General features: G+C 43.2%; 1 protein-coding gene across 3 annotated transcripts; it reads left to right on the top strand.

Moving 5' to 3' along the window:
• Window positions 1–1,797: 1,797 nt before the first annotated feature.
• LOC121575834 lies at window positions 1,798–18,280 on the top strand. Of its 3 annotated transcripts, none has more exons than XM_041889128.1 (8): window positions 1,798–2,013; window positions 12,465–12,584; window positions 13,144–13,385; window positions 13,491–13,571; window positions 14,837–14,957; window positions 15,056–15,108; window positions 16,590–16,739; window positions 17,206–18,280. In XM_041889128.1, exons 1-8 carry the CDS (start codon window positions 1,926–1,928, stop codon window positions 17,386–17,388), a joined length of 1,038 nt encoding a protein of 345 aa, XP_041745062.1. In that variant the 5' UTR covers window positions 1,798–1,925; the 3' UTR covers window positions 17,389–18,280. The 3 variants fall into 3 exon arrangements, with proteins under 3 accessions (XP_041745062.1, XP_041745061.1, XP_041745063.1); XM_041889127.1 differs by having other exon boundaries at window positions 1,800–2,013; window positions 13,141–13,385; XM_041889129.1 differs by lacking the exon at window positions 1,798–2,013 and adding an exon at window positions 12,162–12,230 and having other exon boundaries at window positions 13,141–13,385.
• The last annotated feature ends 565 nt before the right edge of the window (window positions 18,281–18,845 follow it).

An 18,845-nucleotide genomic window follows, 5' to 3' on the forward strand; every position in this document is an offset into this window, starting at 1 on the left:
TGTAATGTTTACTGTTAATTCTTATTGTTTATTTCACTTTTGTTTACTATCTACTTCACTTGCTTTGGCAATGTTATCATATGTTTCCCATGCTATTAAAGCCCTTAAATTGAATTAAATTGAATTGAAATTGAGAGCGGGAAAGAGAGAGAGAAACAGAAACAGATAGAGGAATTTGCCCTGGCACTTCCAAATGCCCTTTCACAGAGGAAAAGGGGTATTCTGTGCATTTACGGTCATCTGAGAGGAAGCCATGATTCAATGGGACCCCAGCAGCCAATGAATGCCTCTGCCTAACAGCCTAAGTAGTGAATGTTTTACTGCTGTGACATGGACACTGATTCCCAGCTGTGATGTGTCCCAATATACCCAGTTACCCATGCTGCCCCATCAACCCCAGCCCCCCGGGATGAGGGCAAAGCTCAGGCTGAGAAGCACCAAGAGGCCAACTACCCACCTCAGTGCCCCATTGTTTTTCATTTAATGTTACTAATATGGGTTTGGTTAGGGGGGATGGCGGAGAGGAAGGAAATGGAGTAAAGGGAGAGAGGGGGATGGAGGTCAAAGCAGGGACAGGGGACCTTCGGTATCATGTTACAGGCCTGTTTCTTAAAAAAAAAAAAAAAAAAAAATGTATAGGAAGGTCTTAAAAACTCCAGTTGGCTTCGACTGCCCTCGGGGGGGTTGGAGCTTTTAACAGGTCATTTACCATACCTCTACCAGTGGTTCCAGATGTTGGATGTGCACTGTATATAAGAACAGAGGAGAAGAACTAACAAACAGTAAACCAAAGATCCACAAGTGGAGGGAGAAGAGCGTTCTGTACCCTGTACGGGTGTGAAAGCTAGAGGCATCTCCAGCAGTGCTAGGCCCTGTCATGCTGCTGACAGTATTGGATTGGTTGGTGTCAATTGATGGCCTGGATGGGGACATCGACAGCTAAAACTTGCTGGGATGGATTTAAAGGCTTTAGCATAAGAAGAGGATCACACCACTGTTTCAGCTAGCACCTTAACGCGTACCTTACCTCAGGGCATCTGCATAAGCCCATTACAGACAAATGGTCCACATTTGTATTTTCCTCTAATTCCTTCCATTGTGTGTAGAATGACTGGTTCCCTTCAAAGCCTTTTAGGAGTTCACAACAGAATTAGACTCCAACTGTAAACATCTCCACTATGAACAATAGATGTTAAGTTATAGCCAATGATGATGTTAGATGTTTCATTTTATGACAGGCATCATTACTTTGAAGTTGTTTAATTAACCAGCATAATCTGTATAATACAGAAGTTCAACAAAATAACACACGATTTCTGCAGATCAACTATTTTCAAACTACATTCAACTAATCAAATCAAATCAAATCAAATCAAATTGTATTGGTCACATGCGCCGAATACAAGAGGTGCAGACATTACAGTGAAATGCTTACTTACAGCCCTTAACCAACAGTGCATTTATTTTTTAAACAGTGCATTTATCCAATTAAAAATAAAACAACAACAAAAAAAGTGTTGAGAAAAAAGAGCAGAAGTAAAATAAAATAACAGTAGGGAGGCTATATATACAGGGGGGTACCGGTGCAGAGTCAACTATACACCAAACACAAGTTTAGAATCACAACACAAGTCCATTATTTTCTTATTTCTCGTTTTCCCTCGTTCTGCCATGCTCCTTCTCTCACCGCATCCACCCAGGAGGGAGGGGCCAAAGAGAAAGGGTTAAAGTAAGCAGTGAGAGAAGGGGTGTGGGGTTGGGCCTCAGCAAGGGGGGGCAGCCATATAAAAGTGCCAGAGCACAAGTTGCACTTTATCCGTCCCGTCCTGCTCACGGTAAGAGGAAATCCTAAACTGGTCTGGTCCACTGGTGCTCCCCTTCTCTCTCGCTCACACACACTGGACGCTCACACAAACAGGAGGAGAATGGCAGTAGCAGCATCCACACAGAGAATAAATGAGACCCACAAAATGCTGGTATTCACTTTGCTTCTCATCACCACCCCCTTTCACGGTAAGTACAAATTCATACATCCAGACTCCTCAAGCTGAACTTGAAAGAAAGCATGGCCATCTGCAGTAGAGAGAGAGGGAGGGTCAGTGGTGGGGTTCTGGGGGTGTCTCAGGCTGAAAACAGATTTTCATGATATAAACTTTATACAACGATATCAACATGATTTTCACTTTCATGAAAATAAACCCATGGTTTAGCAGTGTGTAATAATTTATAAATGCAGGATAACTCCATGGAAAGTTTTTTTCCCATGATTCTGAGAGGGAAAAGTTACTTTGGAGCATAACATAGCAAACAAAGGGGGCAATTTGAATATGAAACCTACAGTCATGGAGCAGCTGAGTCTTGCATGCATAACATGTGACTATTCATTGCCTATGGGAGCTCTCTCTCCAAATTATACTACTTCTCAACAATGTGACCCTTTCAAGGCCCCAGGGCTGACTTACTGTACTGCAATGTCTGCTATTTCATTGACTAGATGCCAATGTTCTACTATAGCTGTGTGTGTTTATAATTAGCAGGTGGTTGTGTGTGGACGTATGGGGTGGGGTGGGGTGGGGAGGGTGAGGTTGAGTGAGGAACTGTTGGGTATAAAATGTGGGTGGCAGTTGTGCTTGTGTTGATACAGCAGGGGCCGTAACAAGGCACCCAGGGGTGAAACTATGTCAATTAGAGACTCTCTTTGTGGTTACCTAGAGTATAGACTAGTCTTCACATGGCAGAATAGCAGCTATTGTCTGGAGCATAAACACTGGCCACATGCCTGATGAGAGGGTTAAGTACAGGATTGGGAGGTTTTGCCTGCCATCTCCATCTGATCTATCACATTTCCTGCCAATCAGAAGAGACCACACTTGAACTTTGAGTTAACCTAAAACATTTGTCTTTGTTCTGACAGCAACACCAAACTGCACATCAATTAACATTACAACAATAGCAGTTATTTATGTGATACCTAATTGCATTAGTCTTTTGTTGTGGTGTGGGAAGAAATATTGACATAGTTAATAGCTTAATCTGAAAGTAATGCAATGTTCATTAGATTTATTAGAAATGATGTCATTGGTATTGGAAGCACAATTATATTCCTATAAGTAGAAGGCAGTTGGTTCTGCTATGATCTGAGAAACACATGCATGTAGATTAATGTTGAAAAGTAAACATGTTATGTCTACACATATCTTAGGAGAACCTTGAATCTTAAGAATGTGTGGACACTTGTTTAATATAATTTACCATTCAATGAAAAGCTGGACATCCCAATGCCATGCCAAGTTAGCTGACAAAAATGAATGGTAGCAGAATGCCTCATAGTTATCCTAAACAGTGTGAGGGAGAATGCATGTGCGCAAGAGGTGGAAAAGCAACAGGAGAAGCAAGAGGTAGGGACAGAGAAAGAGGGAGAGAGGGAGAAAAGGAGGGAAAAGAACAAAACAGTCTATAGTTTGTTTAAAGTCTATTTCCTGAGAAAAGACAAGTATTTCTGCTTTCAAACAAAGTCCAACTTATACCATTTGTTTTACCGCCGGATGCTCCCGTCAACTTTAGAAATGTGGGAGAGGGCTGTATTATGTAAGCACTGTGCCGAATTACTGTAGTACCATGGATTGAGTCAGAGCTAAAAGACAGATGTTGGCATAGCTGCAGTACAGTAGTTTAGGTGGAGGGGCTTGTCAAATATGGGTGTGGAGAATGGATTTAGGAGCTACAGCCAAATGCAATTGTAACGTTTTAAAGTCACCTCTAAAAGTTAAACTAACCAAAACAGAGAATAGATGGATCTCATCTCTCTACCTCATCTCAGCATCACATGATGAGTGTAAATTTACATTTTTACATTTTAGTAATTTAGCAGACACTCTTATCTAGAGCTACTTAGAGGAGCAATTAGGGTCAAGTGCCTTGCTCAAGGGCACATCGACAGATTTTTCACCTAGCCGGCTCAGGGATTCAAACATGCGACCTTTCGGTTACTGGCCCAACCGCTAGGCTACCTGCAGCCTGCCTAAATCACAATTGGAGTAGAACCACCTATTGTTTTTTTTATTGTTTTTTTATTTTACCTTTATTTAACTAGGCAAGTCAGTTAAGAACAAATTCTTATTTACAATGACGGCCTACACCGGCCAAACCCGGACAACGCTGGGCCAATTGTGCGCCACCCTATGGGACTCCAAATCACAGCCGGTTGTGATACAGCCTGGAATCGAACCAGGGGGTCTGTAGTGACGCCTCAAGCACTGAGATGCAGTGCCTTAGACCGCTGCACCACTAACATTTCTAGAGGTTGTGTTTGTAAACACACTACAAAGGATTTAAGCCATATGCTTTTCCTTGGTTTTAGGAGGCTTATTAGTTTCAGAGTGAACTCGACCTGACCTCAGGACCTGCAATTATGTGAATCATAGATATTGTTTTAGCAACATCTACTGAACACTCACACAGGAACATGTCCAACAAAGAAGCTACTCCTCTCATAAAGTAAATACCAGTATGTCCAGGGCATGGCTGAAAACCCAGTCCAAGTCCAGCACCTGTGGAAGAGGAAAATTAATTTTGTTATCTTATATGGTCTGAAGAAGGACAGGTCATCCTCTTCATCTTAGTTTCTGTAAGATTGCTAAATCGCACTGTTTCAAGTTGCCTGTTACATTTTTGTAGTCTGTTTTATAACTGTTTCTAGCTTTCTGTGAAACAATCTTTCATGGTTACTGTTCTCTCAGGATGTGTGGGAGAGTAGACATGTCCATGTCTTTCCTTTACTCTCTGTGGTGATAAGCAGAAGTAATATGGGTACTTAACAGCAGATAAGAAATTGATCATTCTAAATGGAAAAGCATTCTGTTTTTTGTTGAGGGCCAGTCTACGTTTCCAGTTTAGTGTCTTGAAATTGTCTAGTATAGTCTGGACATGGCTGTTATTCAATCCCACCTCCAGAGGCATGTTAGTAATTAGTCTGCAGGAGATTTGCGATCTCGTTGCGATTCTCTCTGAACTGAATCAATGTCCAAACTTTTACTGATTTAGTCCACCCAGACAGGAACAGTTAAGGTAATGTATACAGCAGTGAAACTGTAGCGGACAATCGGTAAAGTGAAATACATACACAAGTAGAAACAGATGTCATGTGTCCCGAGTCCTGACTGAAGTCCCCAGCACTTGGCTGTCATAGCCCCCGGGTGGGATGAGAGCATCTGGGAAGCCATGGGTGCAGCACTAGGGAATGATTAAAAACTTGAGATCCTCCATCCTCTTTCTGGGTTTAATGCCAGGGAAAAGAGATAACTATACCATGGAGGGTGTCAGAGGGGTGTTATGACAGACAGGGGAGGATTATAATCAGGGTCTTACACACAGGATCACCCGGTGCCCCTTCTCCAACACACCCCTCTCATTCCTCACTGAGCCACCCTTCACACATATCCTGTTGGAGGATGTGTGAGGAATATTCCAAACATATATCGCTGATGCAAAAAAAAATGATATTTCAGTCCAGTTTATAGAACCTGTCTTGCATAGAGGAGACTCCCTTACTCTAAAGACATGTGCATTTAGCTTTATAGCTGGTGGAAAAAAGGTCTGGCTAAAGCAGCATTTTATTAGTGGAATTTGAAGATTAATGAGACAGTTTGTTTTAGAGTTTGTGTGTCTGGCCCTCCCTGTGCAAACACTATCTCCTGTGGTTAGCACACTGTGTGAGAATGGTGGTCCTCTCGTGCCTGCAGACCATTATCACCTCACTAAGCCCTGTGCCACAGTCCAAAGCCTACTCTGCCCCTGCCCCTCCAGCAGCAGATAGGAGTAGCCTACTGTAGGGGCCAGTCTGGTTGTCTGTTCCTGGCCACGGGAAGACAAGGCCACTACCCAGCTCTGACTATGGGCATGGCGTGTTGCGTTGCGTGGGAGGGAGGGATGCGACCTGGTGAAAGCCAATACTTCTCACCTCTGTAGATCCTGGGGATTAGAGGTCCACAACTGGAGGAGGGTGAGTGGAACAGATGGGGGGTTGCCTATATGTTTAGCCGTCTTGTTCGCCTCCAAGGCTGCTGCTGCTGCCTGCATTCCCCCATCCAGAACTCCCTTGAGACGAGTGAAAGCCGGAGGATATCCAGACCTGTCAATCTGACCATCTGCTGGGAAAATCTCAGTAGAGGCCGTTGGAATAACATCTGGAGCGGAGTGGCTGAAAAGGCCTAGGGGATATTGTGGTGATATAGGGGGGTGAGGGGGTTAAGTGACATGGCTCAGGGTTACACATTAGTGCTCCATGCAACACATAAATAATAGGTAAGAAGAATAAAGAGAGGGGTAGAGAGACAAAGGGGGTCTCAGTGTAAGGAATGGATGCAGTAATTAATAGACTGATAAGCTATAGCCGTGGTTCCTGGGTAGAGGGCAGAGGAGAGGTCATCTTGTGAGAATCAGAGAGGAAGTGTTCTGTCTGATAGCTAACCTCCTGCTCTGAGCGGCATGGCAGCTGACCCCACAAGACCCCACTGTATCCATTACAATACAAACCAAAGGGGATGTCTACATACTGGCCCTATGCTCCACAGCTATGCTAAAGGTTATTTACACTTCCCAATTCCAATATAGTGAGGATCATCGGTGATGACTAACAGCTACATCAAATCGTTCATACAGCACCACCAGTCGCCTGAACTTAACATTAACAGCCATATAATGTAATGAAACCATGGAGCCCTTAAAAAGCGAATCAAAATTAAACAAAATGGTGTTCAAAGGTTCCTTGCCGTTACCATGTCTGGTAATGATGCGCAGCCGTCTTTATCGACCTGGCCAAGGCTTTCGACTCTGTCAACCACCGCATTCTTATTGGCAGACTAAATAGCCTTGGTTTCTCTAATGACTGCCTCGCCTGGTTCACCAACTACTTCTCAGATAGAATGCAATGTGTCAAATCGGAGGGCCTGTTGTCTGGACCTCTGGACGTCTCTATGGGGGTGCCACAGGGTTCAATTCTCGGGCCGACTCTATTTTCTGTGTATATCAATGATGTCGCTCTTGCTGCTTGCTGGTGACGCTCGGATCCACCTCTATGCGGACGACACCATTTTGTATACACCTGGCCCTTCATTGGACACTGTGATAACAAACCTCCAAACGAGCTTCAACGCCATACAACACTCCTTCCGTAGCCTCCAACTGCTCTTAAACACTAGTAAAACTAAATGCATGCTCTTCAACCGAACGCTGCTTGCACCCGCCCACCCGACTAGAATAACTACTCTCGGCGGGTCTGACCTAGAGTATGTGGACAACTACAAATACCTAGGTGTCTGGTTAGACTGTAAACACTCCTTCCAGACTCACATTAAGCATCTCCAATCAAAAGTTAGATCTAGAATCTGCTTCCTATTTCGCAACAAAGCCTCCTTCACTCATGCTGCCAAACATGCCCCTCGTAAAACTGACTATCCTACCGATCCTTGACTTCGGCGATGTCATTTACAAAATAGCCTCCAACACTCTACTCAGCAAATTGGATCTAGTCTATCACAGTGCCATCCGTTTTATCACCAAAGCCCCATATACTACCCACCATTGTGACCTGTACGCTCTTGTTGGCGTTCGTCGCCAAACCCACTGGCTCCAGGTCATCTATAAATCACTGCTAGGCAAATCCCTGTCTTATCTTAGCTCACTGGTCACCATAGCAACACCCACCCATAGTCTGCGCTCCAGCAGGTATATCTCACTGGTCATCCCCAAAGCCAACACCTCCTTTGGCCGCCATTCCTTCCAGTTATCTGCTGCCAATGACTGGAACGAACTGAAAAAATCTCTGAAGCTGGAGACTCTTATCTCCCTCACTAACTTTACGCGTCAGTTGTCAGAGCAGCTTACTGATCACTGCACCTGTACACAGCCATTCCGAAATTAGCCCACCCAACTACCTCATCCCCATATTGTTATTTATTTTGCTAATTTGAAACCCAGTATCTCTATTTGCACATAATCTTTTGCACATCTATCATTCCAGTGTTAATACGAAATTGTAACTATTTTGCACTATGGCCTATTTATTGCCTTACCTCCATAACTTACTACATTCGCACACACTGTATATATATTTTCTGTTGTATTTTTGACTTTATGTTTTGTTTACCCCATATGTAACTCTGTGTTGTTGTTTTTATCGCACTGTTTTGCTTTATCTTGGCCAGGTCGCAGTTGTAAATGAGAACTTGTTCTCAACTGGCTTACCTGGTTAAATAAAGGTGAAATAAAAAAATAAAATAAAAATTATGAGATGACTGCTATGCACTGGCATAGCGGAAACCCCCGTGGGGGGACGAGCGCTGGGGGCCCATGTGCCCGTCATCTCACACCTACAGTTGAAGTCGGAAGTTTACATACACTTAGGTTGGAGTCATTAAAACTCGTTTTTCAACCACTCCACAAATTTCTTGTTAACAAACTATAGTTTTGGCAAGTCGGTTAGGACAATTTACTTTGTGCATGACACAAGTCATTTTTCCAACAATTGTTTACAGAAAGATTACTTCACTTATAATTCACTGTATCACAATTCCAGAGGGTCAGAAGTTTACATACACTAAGTTGACTGTGCCCTTAAACAGCTTGGAAAATTCCAGAAAATGATGTCATGGCTTTAGAAGCTTCTGATAGGCTAATTGACATAATTTGAGTCAATTGGAGGTGTACCTGTGGATGTATTTCAAGGCCTACCTTCAAACTCAGTGCCTCTTTGCTTGACATCATGGGAAAATCCAAAGAAATCAGCCAAGACCTCAGAAAAAAAATTGTAGACCTCCACAAGTCTGGTTCATCCTTGGGAGCAATTTCCAAATGCCTGAAGGTACCACGTTCATCTATACAAAATAGTAAGTAAAAACACCATGGGACCACGCAGCCGTCATACCGCTCAGGAAGGAGACGCGTTCTGTCTCCTAGAGATGAACGTACTTTGGTGTGAAAAGTTCAAATCAATCCCAGAACAACAGCAAAGGACCTTGTGAAGATGCTGGAGGAAACAGGTACAAAAGTATCTATATCCACAGTAAAACGAGTCCTATATTGACATAAGCTGAAAGGCCGCTCAGCAAAGAAGAAACCCTTGCTCCAAAACCGCATTAAAAAAGCCAGACTACGGTTTGCAACTGCACATGGGGACAAAGATCGTACTTTTTGAAGAAATGTCCTCTGGTCTGATGAAACAAAAATAGAAATGTTTGGCCATAATGACCATTGTTATGTTTGGAGGAAAAAGGGGGTGCTTGCAAGCCGAAGAACGCCATCCCAACCGTGAAGCACGGGGGTGGCAGCATCATGCTGTGGGGGTGCTTTTCTGCAGGAGGGACTGGTGCACTTCATAAAATCGATGGCATCATAAGGAAGGAAAATTATGTGTATATATTAAAGCAACATCTCAAGACATCAGTCAGGAAGTTAATGATTGGTCGCAAATGTGTCTTCCAAATGGACATTGACCCCAAGCATACTTCCAAAGTTGTGGCAAATGGCTTAAGGACAACAAAGTCAAGGTATTGGAGTGGCCATCACAAAGCCCTGACCTCAATCCTAAAGAAAAATTGTGGGCAGAACTGAAAAAGCGTGTGCGAGCAAGCCTGACTCAATTACACCACCTCTGTCAGGAGGAATGGGCCAAAATTCACCCAACTTATTGTGGGAAGCTTGTGGAAGGCTACCCGAAACGTTTGACCCAAGTTAAACAATTTAAAGGCAATGCTACCAAATACTAATTGAGTGTATGTAAACTTCTGACCCACTGGTAATGTGATGAAATAAATAAAAGCTTAACTAAATCACTCTCTCTACTAATATTCTGACATTTCACATTCTTAAAATGAAGTGGTGATCCTAACTGACCTAAGACAGGTGATGTTTACTAGGATTAAATGTCAGGAATTGTGAAAAACTGAGTTTAAATGTATTTGGCTAAGGTGTATGTAAACTTCTGACTTCAACTGTATGAGGGATTGCAGATGTAGGCTAGAGGACAGGGTTGGGTCTTCTGGGAGAGAGACAAGGTCAGGGATTCCTTGACATGTCACTGACTGCCCCAAAGACCCTCAACCCTCCCTGTTGGGTCAATGGCTGGGTGGCGGAGTGGAGCCCTCTGAGCTAGGAACTAGTGGGAGACGCTGGTTGGCTGGCTCTGTGGGATGTTATATACCTAAAACAGAGCTGGTAGCAATATGCACATACATTATTTACAATGCCAGAGAGGTAGCTAGTAAACACAATAACATTGTCACAGAATTGCAGGACAAACCAAACACAAGTGACAGCTATAATCAACAGTTGCTAGTCTAAGTATACCAGTGTGAGACCTCCCTCAGTACTGTTGACCCACCTGTTACTATGGCACGCTGACTGTTTAGCACTTGTGGCACCTGCTCGTCATACAGATTTAGCAAATCCAATCAATGCAACACACTGCATTTACCATACTACAACAACTGACTGTAAAAGTTAAATTCCACAAGCTAACAGGGTGGAAAGACAGTCAGAAATGACCAACCTGGTGATTACAGTAGCTTATCAAAACCCTGACCAATTACGCAACATTCAGTTCTGGCTTGGACAAGGCTTCTGTGGGTTTAACCAGAAAACAACAAAGTGTAACTGCATGGGGAAATGGCAGGGAGGGAGGAGAGAGTCTTAATGAGATTTACAGAATTATGGCAAAGCCTTGTGGATGAGGTAATGCCATTGTGTTAGAGGAGGGGGCTATGGGGGGCAGACGATTGCAGAGCTTTCTTCATTGCCATAAGTATCTCAGTAAATATGTTCAATATCAGGAAAAAGGGAGTCAGACGCACAGCTTATTAAGGTATTTCATACCAGCAAGATCTATGCCCAGTTTAGTTTATTAAACATACACTGACCTGCATGGTATGCACTGCATTAGCACTGCCCACATGAAATATAGTTGCTGACAAGACTAGAATACAATATGACAAACTATGAGTTTTGAACTTGATTCAACCCACCACCACAATAACTTACTTGAAAAGATAAAATGGCACATCACGTTGTGTAAAACAAGCTTTTAAGTCAGAGGGCCTGATAGGTAGAACTAGTAGAAAAAAAGAGAGCAATTTTTGATCAAATTATGTATTCGACATCATTGAGCCAACAGTTTTAGTAAAGCAGCAGTATATTTCTGCAGGGTGTTCGGCTGTTTAACAGGCTAGCTAGATGGAAACTTAATTCACCTAGATGACTTGATGTTGTGTATCCCACTGACTAATGAATGTGAACTGTTGTTGGGTGGCACAGCTCTCCCATTACTTCTTTGCATGTGAGAGCTGGGACTGAGATGGCGTCAGTACCAAAGCCCATCAGTCTAAAAGACATGGCCATCCCCAAGTAAGGGTATCAGTGATATATAAAGACGCCCAGTCAAAGCACCCACATACAGGCACAGACGGGCACAAGGGACGTATATTTCACATTATATTTCACATTCAAACCTGCCATGGCGTTTATGTGCCCATGAGCAGTTACATACACAGCATGACTTCACCCTGTTGGAGGATAAATGGGTGTTATAATCACACACTGGGGAGATATCCTTACCCTCTTAGCATTGAGCGGCATCTCTCTTATTGCATGATGCCTGGCAATGAAAGACTTCATAGTCTTCTGATAGTTGGGCATTGAAATATCAAATTCTTCAAGGTTTTAGAAATTACAAGATGGTTTTTGAGAGTATTATATTCATCCACATAAGTAGCTATGAAGGAGGAAGAAACAATCACATTCCTCGGTCCAGCTGCATAGGTAACTGGGCATGAGGATATGAATGCACATAGTAAGACTTTAAAGAGTAAATGACCCAGAGGCCCATGTATTAAAGCCAGTGTGTTTGCTGCATAGCTCCCATTATGTCTGTAATTAGACCAGAGAGAGATTTCCCCTGGGGGGCTTGTACCCACCGTCCCAGCTGGGTCAGGCCTAATTCATTTCAGGTCAGGTCCTGGGTGGAGCCTATTAGAGCCTATTAGAGACATAGCTCCAACACAAACACCTCAGTCAAGATTACATTCACAGCCAATGAGATCTCCCCGCCTGGGATCACTAGTAATACCAGACTATATGAGTGTGGCAGGATTGCTATCAGTCCTGTGAGTCTAGGTGCTAAGTCAAGGCTGTTTGCACACATGCTGCCGATTAATGTGGTGCTATGGACCTGGACACAGGTGTGGGATCAGTTGAACATAGCTTGGAAAGACAATGTCATGTAAAGGTCAAGACAAATGACCATGTAGATTGGTGTAAATGAGAATAGCAGCCATTAAGCTTTGGGAGGTAGCAGACTCTTTACTCTTTCATAAAGGGACATCACTGTTGTGACAAAGTTGTCATGGTATCTACATTACGTGTTGGCATGCAAGTGTTATAGTGCAAGTTATCCCTTCATTGTTCTCTTCCAGGTGGTGTAGTTGCACAAGATGAGAGTGAATCAGATGTTGTCACTGGGCCCACACAGCCAGTGGATATTGCTGAATTAATTCGTGGAGACGACATTGACACCACACAACCGGCAGATGAAGGTAAGAAATTGATCCATTAGCAGATGATCTCCACAGAGCCACTATTGGTGTTGCTGTATTAATATACCGTCCTAGGCTCATCCTATCAGCTTTTTGTCATCAATGTATTAAATACAACTGGACACAGGGGCGTCATGCACCCCAAAAACCTGTTGGGACACAAAGTACATGAGAATGTCTGGGGGGTGCATTTTTCAAAGACCTGAAACAGCTTTTTCCTGCAATTTAGAGCCATAATCATTATGCTTAATTCTATTTAAAAATATGTATAATTTTTTGCATATCTAAGCATACCTTTTGAGCTGTCTGGTTATTTTATGCGTGATAGCCTAAAATGGCTTCTTGGTAGCTATTTATGTGGTTGGGTAATTGGGAACCTATCTGGGCTCAACTTAATAAAATTGCTAGGTGGCTAGTAATATTACAGAGGAACAACAACAACAAAAAATTATAATAATACAATCTGAGGGGGCACGTGCCCCTGTGCCCCCTATGGGTATGATGCCTCTGACTGGACATAAAACACTAAGAAAGAGACTTGCTGTTTTTTTTTCAGAAGCAGATACATCCCAAGTCCAGATCATTGTATACCCCAGTATTCCTGGCCTGGATCAGTCAGGCATCTTACATGACACCACAGCAGCTCCAGTCACCAAGGGGGTAGTGGAGACCACAGACGTGGGGGAGGCCACAGTGGAGGCTGGTGAAGCAGCAACCACAGACCCAGACGACGACCAGGAGACCCAGGCTCCCCAGCAGATTCTGACCTCCCAGTCCAGTGACACTGTGCTCATCCCAGAGGTGAGCCTCAAGTGCAGTGACAATGCCATCCAAATCATAAATCCAAGTTCAGAATGAATGATACAGACTCTAGTCTAACTGAAGTGGTCTGGTCTCTCTCTACAGGCTGATGTGATGTGTGTTGATAAAGAAGCTGTCCAGGACAGAGATGCAGTGAGTCTGAAACTCAAGGCCTCATCCAGCTGTGTAAGTAATGTGCACACCACGGGTACACGCACACACACACGCACACCTCACTAAACGAAAAGCCAATGCATTCCTGATCTGACATCCAGGAAACCCTCACAGCAGTGTCCACTTCAGTTCAAACTGTATCCACAGGGTAGTCTCAGGGTTAAAAACGTTAGTGGAAGCTGAGAGTCAGAGTAAGATGTTATAGATGACCAACTCCTGAGGCAAAATCATAGCAAATTGCCACTTTCAATTTGCCCCTTCTCAGACCAGTTCACATTAGCTAAGCAGGAAATTCCTATTCATTAAGCTGCAGTGATTAATACATCTCCAGTGGGCAGTGAACAAGGAGGCTAGTGACACACCAGCCCTCCTCCTCCCAAGTTCTGCCTGCCAGGTGAGGAGGGGGAGCAAAAAGAGTTTGTTACAACCCAAGACATGCCTACAGGAGAGAGGTCCAGAGAGGGTGAGGGAAAAATGTGTTCAAAGATTTGGCGTGGAAGGTGGGAAGGCGGTGGTGGGGACGCTGCTGTAGCGTGTGTATCAAAGGGATTCCTGTATGTTTCCAATCATATGAGGATTATACTGTAGATGTTTTTTTTTTATATGGTTTTAAATTATGAACAAATGACTAAGGAAGAAATACTGAAAAAATTATATAATGGAAACATCTTGAAAATGTTAGAAGACCTGCCATGCTATGCACTGATTACACTAGACAATATAGCCGCATCAGGGGCAGGACCCAAATTAGTTTTGAAAAGAGACTGCATCAGGGATCAAGAAACAGCTGAGAAGTGAATAAAACTGTTTTCAACTTAAAGATGAGAGTTCATGTGCTTTACATGCACTGTATTGAACATGGTCTGAGTGCCGTAGCAGATGAGGTCTTGAGAGCGGTCCTGTTTCCTTGGCACGGAGCCTGTTAGGTTTGTAACGAGGCCAGCTGTCCTATCTAGGGCTGGGATCAAAGGTTTGAGCAGAGCCGTCTGTAGGTGCTAGTGGCTCTATTTGGATCATGTTAAATAGGGTGGAGTTTTGCAAGGTTGTGATATCATTTATTGGGTTAAGGGAGAGGGATATGGGAGGGGGGTGTGGCCCTTTCGTAGTGTACATTTCCAAGAGACATAGTTGTAACTGTGTATGCACGAGAATGTATATTACCACAATTCGGTGTGAACACATTTCTGTGTGACAATTAACATTTCTGTTAACTAGGATGACCAGGTTCAGCCCCAAATTCATATGCTTTGTTATCAATCCAACTGATATTTCCACAGGAGGAGACCAGGTCTAAAATTGAGAGTGTGTTGGAGCACCTGTGTGGGGATGACTGTAAACTGGAGGTCTACCAGGAGGACAACTCCAATGAAATCCTGATCTCTGGCCAATGCATAGAAGGTTGCTTCCCTCTTCTCCTTTTTAATGATGTGGGATGATTCTGTTGAGTGTCTGGTGTTGAAAAAACATTAACCAAATCATATTATCTCTACTTACAGCTGATGCCAAAGGAATGGCTGAGAAGTTCAACAATGACAACATAAAAGACAAGGTAGAGTATCACCTCTCCATTCATTAGAGTATTCCAATTCCCCATGCACATATGAAGTTCACAATTCACACCACATACACTTCATGAGAAAGGCATTATGATCAGTGTCAACTGCTGTCACACCCTCAATAAAATGCTTTAATTTGTGCACCGTGGTAGGTGAGGCAAAACCACAATGCTGATTTGGCTCCTGATCTAACCACTGTGAGATAAACACCACTGTGACACACTCCTCAACCAGACAGGAATCCTCACTCACGGCTCCAAGCTGCCGGGAAGATGCTGTATGACAGAAAACAATCCCTATTTTCCTGTCAGCTGGAATACATTTTTGTTCGCGGTGGAGATGGGGTTGAGTGTTCCCAGTGGGAATGAGGAATGGGTGTTTCCTTCTCATGCTTCAACCCGGTTGTCCCTTTGACATTAGACATACTCTGTGCTCCATCCCTACACCCATCCTTACAACCCCCCTAACTCACAATCTTCTCATTATGTTGGTCAGTTAGTTCAATGGCACCTTTGTGTTTAGATACTGCCCTGGTCTGAAAGGTGTAGGGCAGGGATCATCAATTAGATTCAGCCGTGGGCTGATTTGTTTCTTGAGCTGATGGTCAGGGGGCCGGAAAATAATTACAAATAATTTGTAGACTGCAAATTGACCTCAAGAAGCCCAAACAGATATAATATTTGAATAAAACATAATCATTTCAAACCTTGCTTACATTTGTATACAATCACATACTGTATATCTCTCTATTATGCATGGGAACACTTTGGAACAGATTTCCCAAATGAAAATCACTTGGAGCTGATTTGCTGGTGTTTGTAAAGTGTTTTATGTCCAACAATAAAAAAAAAATGACAATCTGAAATTGCTTTATATGGGCCACACCCAAATGCTGGTTTAGAGAGAAGCATGTGGAACAGCCTTCCTTTGGTGTCTTGTTTTCACAATCATTCGTCATAGGCATCGTATAAACTAACCTCAATCTCCTCATCTGATTGACACACACATTCCTAACCTCAGCCAAGATACTTAAGACCTCCTCAGCCAAAAGGGATATCGCTCCATTATGAGTGGGAATACTTTGGAACAGATTTCCCAAATGAAAATCACTTTGAGCTGATTTGCTGGTGTTTTTACAGTCTTTTATGTCCAACAATTAAAATAAAAACATTTGTGGGCCGCCAGTTGGGGAGCCCTGGGGTAGGGAGATGCTGGCCTTTTTCCACTCAGCTGAATCTCTCGAACTTTATGCTAGTCCAGGCCACATAAAGCCTGAAATCCATCCTCTACAGTCTGGGGGTAAAATAGCCTGATCCAAGGAGGCATCAGTGGCACTGCTATTCCTACTGTCAGTAAACCATCTAAAACAAGACAATGCAGATTACACACTACTATAATTCACATAGGGTATAACTTCAAAGTACAGCCTGAATTCCTGATATTAACATGTGTATAACTGTCCTTGTCTCTCTAGATTGATTTTGAGGAGGCCGTTCCTCGCTGGGGGAAGAAATCCAAGCTGGTACTGGTCTCCCTGCTGCTCACTGGACTGCTCCTGGCTATTCTGCTCATCGCAGGCTACTACCTGAAAACCCACCGCCCACCACCCAAGGGAGCGAGACTGGTGAGTCAGAGTGGCCATGACGTGAGAGAGACCCATAGCAAACTAATACTGTGTACAGGACCCAGTTTACTGGGAAGATTGGGTGGGTCTTGTTTTCACAATCATTCGTCATAGGCATCGTATAAGCTAACCTCAATCTCCTCATCTGATTGACACAAACATTCCTAACCTCAGCCAAGATAGTTAAGACCTCCTCAGACATAAGTGACACGACTCCCTGTCTCCACCATACGTGTTTGATAGGCAGAGAGTGATTGCTTTTGAATCCTCTCGTCATCAGGCTTCACCTTCAACTTCACCTTCCCTTCAGTACACATAAACATGTTCGCTTTTCTGAACAACAAACAAAACATATGATTCCTTCAGTTAAATCTGTACTGTATCACAATAACACTTATTACCCAGCCAAGCCTACCATCAAGGTTTCTCTCCTCTAATCTATATGGTTCCTTTGTTGTGCCCATAGGCTGAAGAGGGTTTCAAGGTGGATGAGGAGTACCAGGCCAACACCCTGGTGTCTGTGGCCCCTCTGCAATCACAGGTGCCCCTGTGCAAGCCCACCAGCAATGGGGAGTTTCCTGAGAGCCAGCCACCCCCCAACAACGGCCAACCCGCCACCCAGACCCCCGTTGCTGACACTGAGATGTGAACGAGCTCTGAATTACATCCCCACCGCCCCATTCTCATTCCTCGTGCTCCCCATCATCACCACATTCCCAATCCCTCTCCCCTCATAGTGTACCTGGGGATACAAGACTGACACTAAACACCCATTCAATATCCAAGCCCACCTCACCCTACCCCATCCAACCCCTGACTCCCAGGATGATGACAATGATGAAGCTGATTACTATGACGATGATGACAATGCCTGTAATGTGAAGAGAAGAGATTGTGATCACTGGCCTCTATTAGGTTTCAGTGGTGGTAGAGAAGGAGCCTAAATGCTTAGTTTGAGGGACTAGACAGCCGGTTCAGAGATTGCATTCCAAAAACTATAATCGCTGCAAAAAATGAACAAGAAATCACCAAAATTGACAGTTTGTGTTGCTGTTTCCAAATTCTAGTATGAAGCACAGTATATGCAAGCTCTTAGTCTTGCAGATCTCAAATGGACTCATTTTAACCAAAAGGGTCATCGTAGTTTAAAGTATTGCTTGGTTAATTTGTGTTTATGATCTTGTGTGATCGTTTGCTTGAATCGCCTGTTTGAGGTAAGAAATTACATTTGGGTAACAGAAGTGGAGAAAGAGTAATACATGGAAATTATTTGAACCATTGAAGAGATTTGAATAGGCTGCTTTTAAATAAGTATCAATATGATTGGCTAGTGCAGAGATCAGAGTTCAAGCCTGTTGCCTTTTATCAAGGCCTATCATAATAGTTGTGTGAGATGGGCTGCCGTATGTTTGTTTCATAATTCTGTAGGCCTACTCTAAGTCGGAAATAGGAATAACTTTGTAGCTGTTTCTGATTAATAAACAACGCTGGTAGGCCTACACTCTTAGAAGAAAAGGTGCTATCTAGAACCTAAAAGGGTTCTTCGGCTGTCCCCATAGGAAAACCCTTTGAAAAACCCTTTTTGGTTCCAGGTCGAATCCTTTTGGGCTCCATGTAGAACCCTTTCCACAGAGGGTTCTACATAGAACCCAAAAGGGTTCTACCTGGAACCAAAAAGGGGTCTCCTATGGGGACAGCCAAATAACCATTTTGGAACCCTTTTTTCTAAGAGTGTAGTGTGTCACAATTTCCATCATGACAAACGTTATATTGTACAGTTGTTTAAATGTTTTTTTTCTGTTCTGACTCACCACTAAGTCTTTGAGAATGTTGAACCAGGTAGACTAATCTTATCATTCCTGAAAACAGACATAACCTGTAGGTTTTGTGTGGCGAAGCACTGCCGTTAGATATCTACAACATTCCAAAGGCACTTTTTATGTCCTCAATAAATCATTTAATCATGAAATATCAGTTACATGGATGAAAGTAAAGATGTATTTTAGCTATTGTTTTTTGAATGACTGATTGTTTTCATACAATACTGCATGTGTAAATATGCCTACTTTCTCTGTTAGAAATATCTGTGTGCCCCATACATTTTGA

The sequence above is a fragment of the Coregonus clupeaformis genome, chromosome 10 (assembly GCF_020615455.1).
Source record: "Coregonus clupeaformis isolate EN_2021a chromosome 10, ASM2061545v1, whole genome shotgun sequence".
Taxonomy (NCBI): Eukaryota; Metazoa; Chordata; class Actinopteri; order Salmoniformes; family Salmonidae; genus Coregonus; species Coregonus clupeaformis.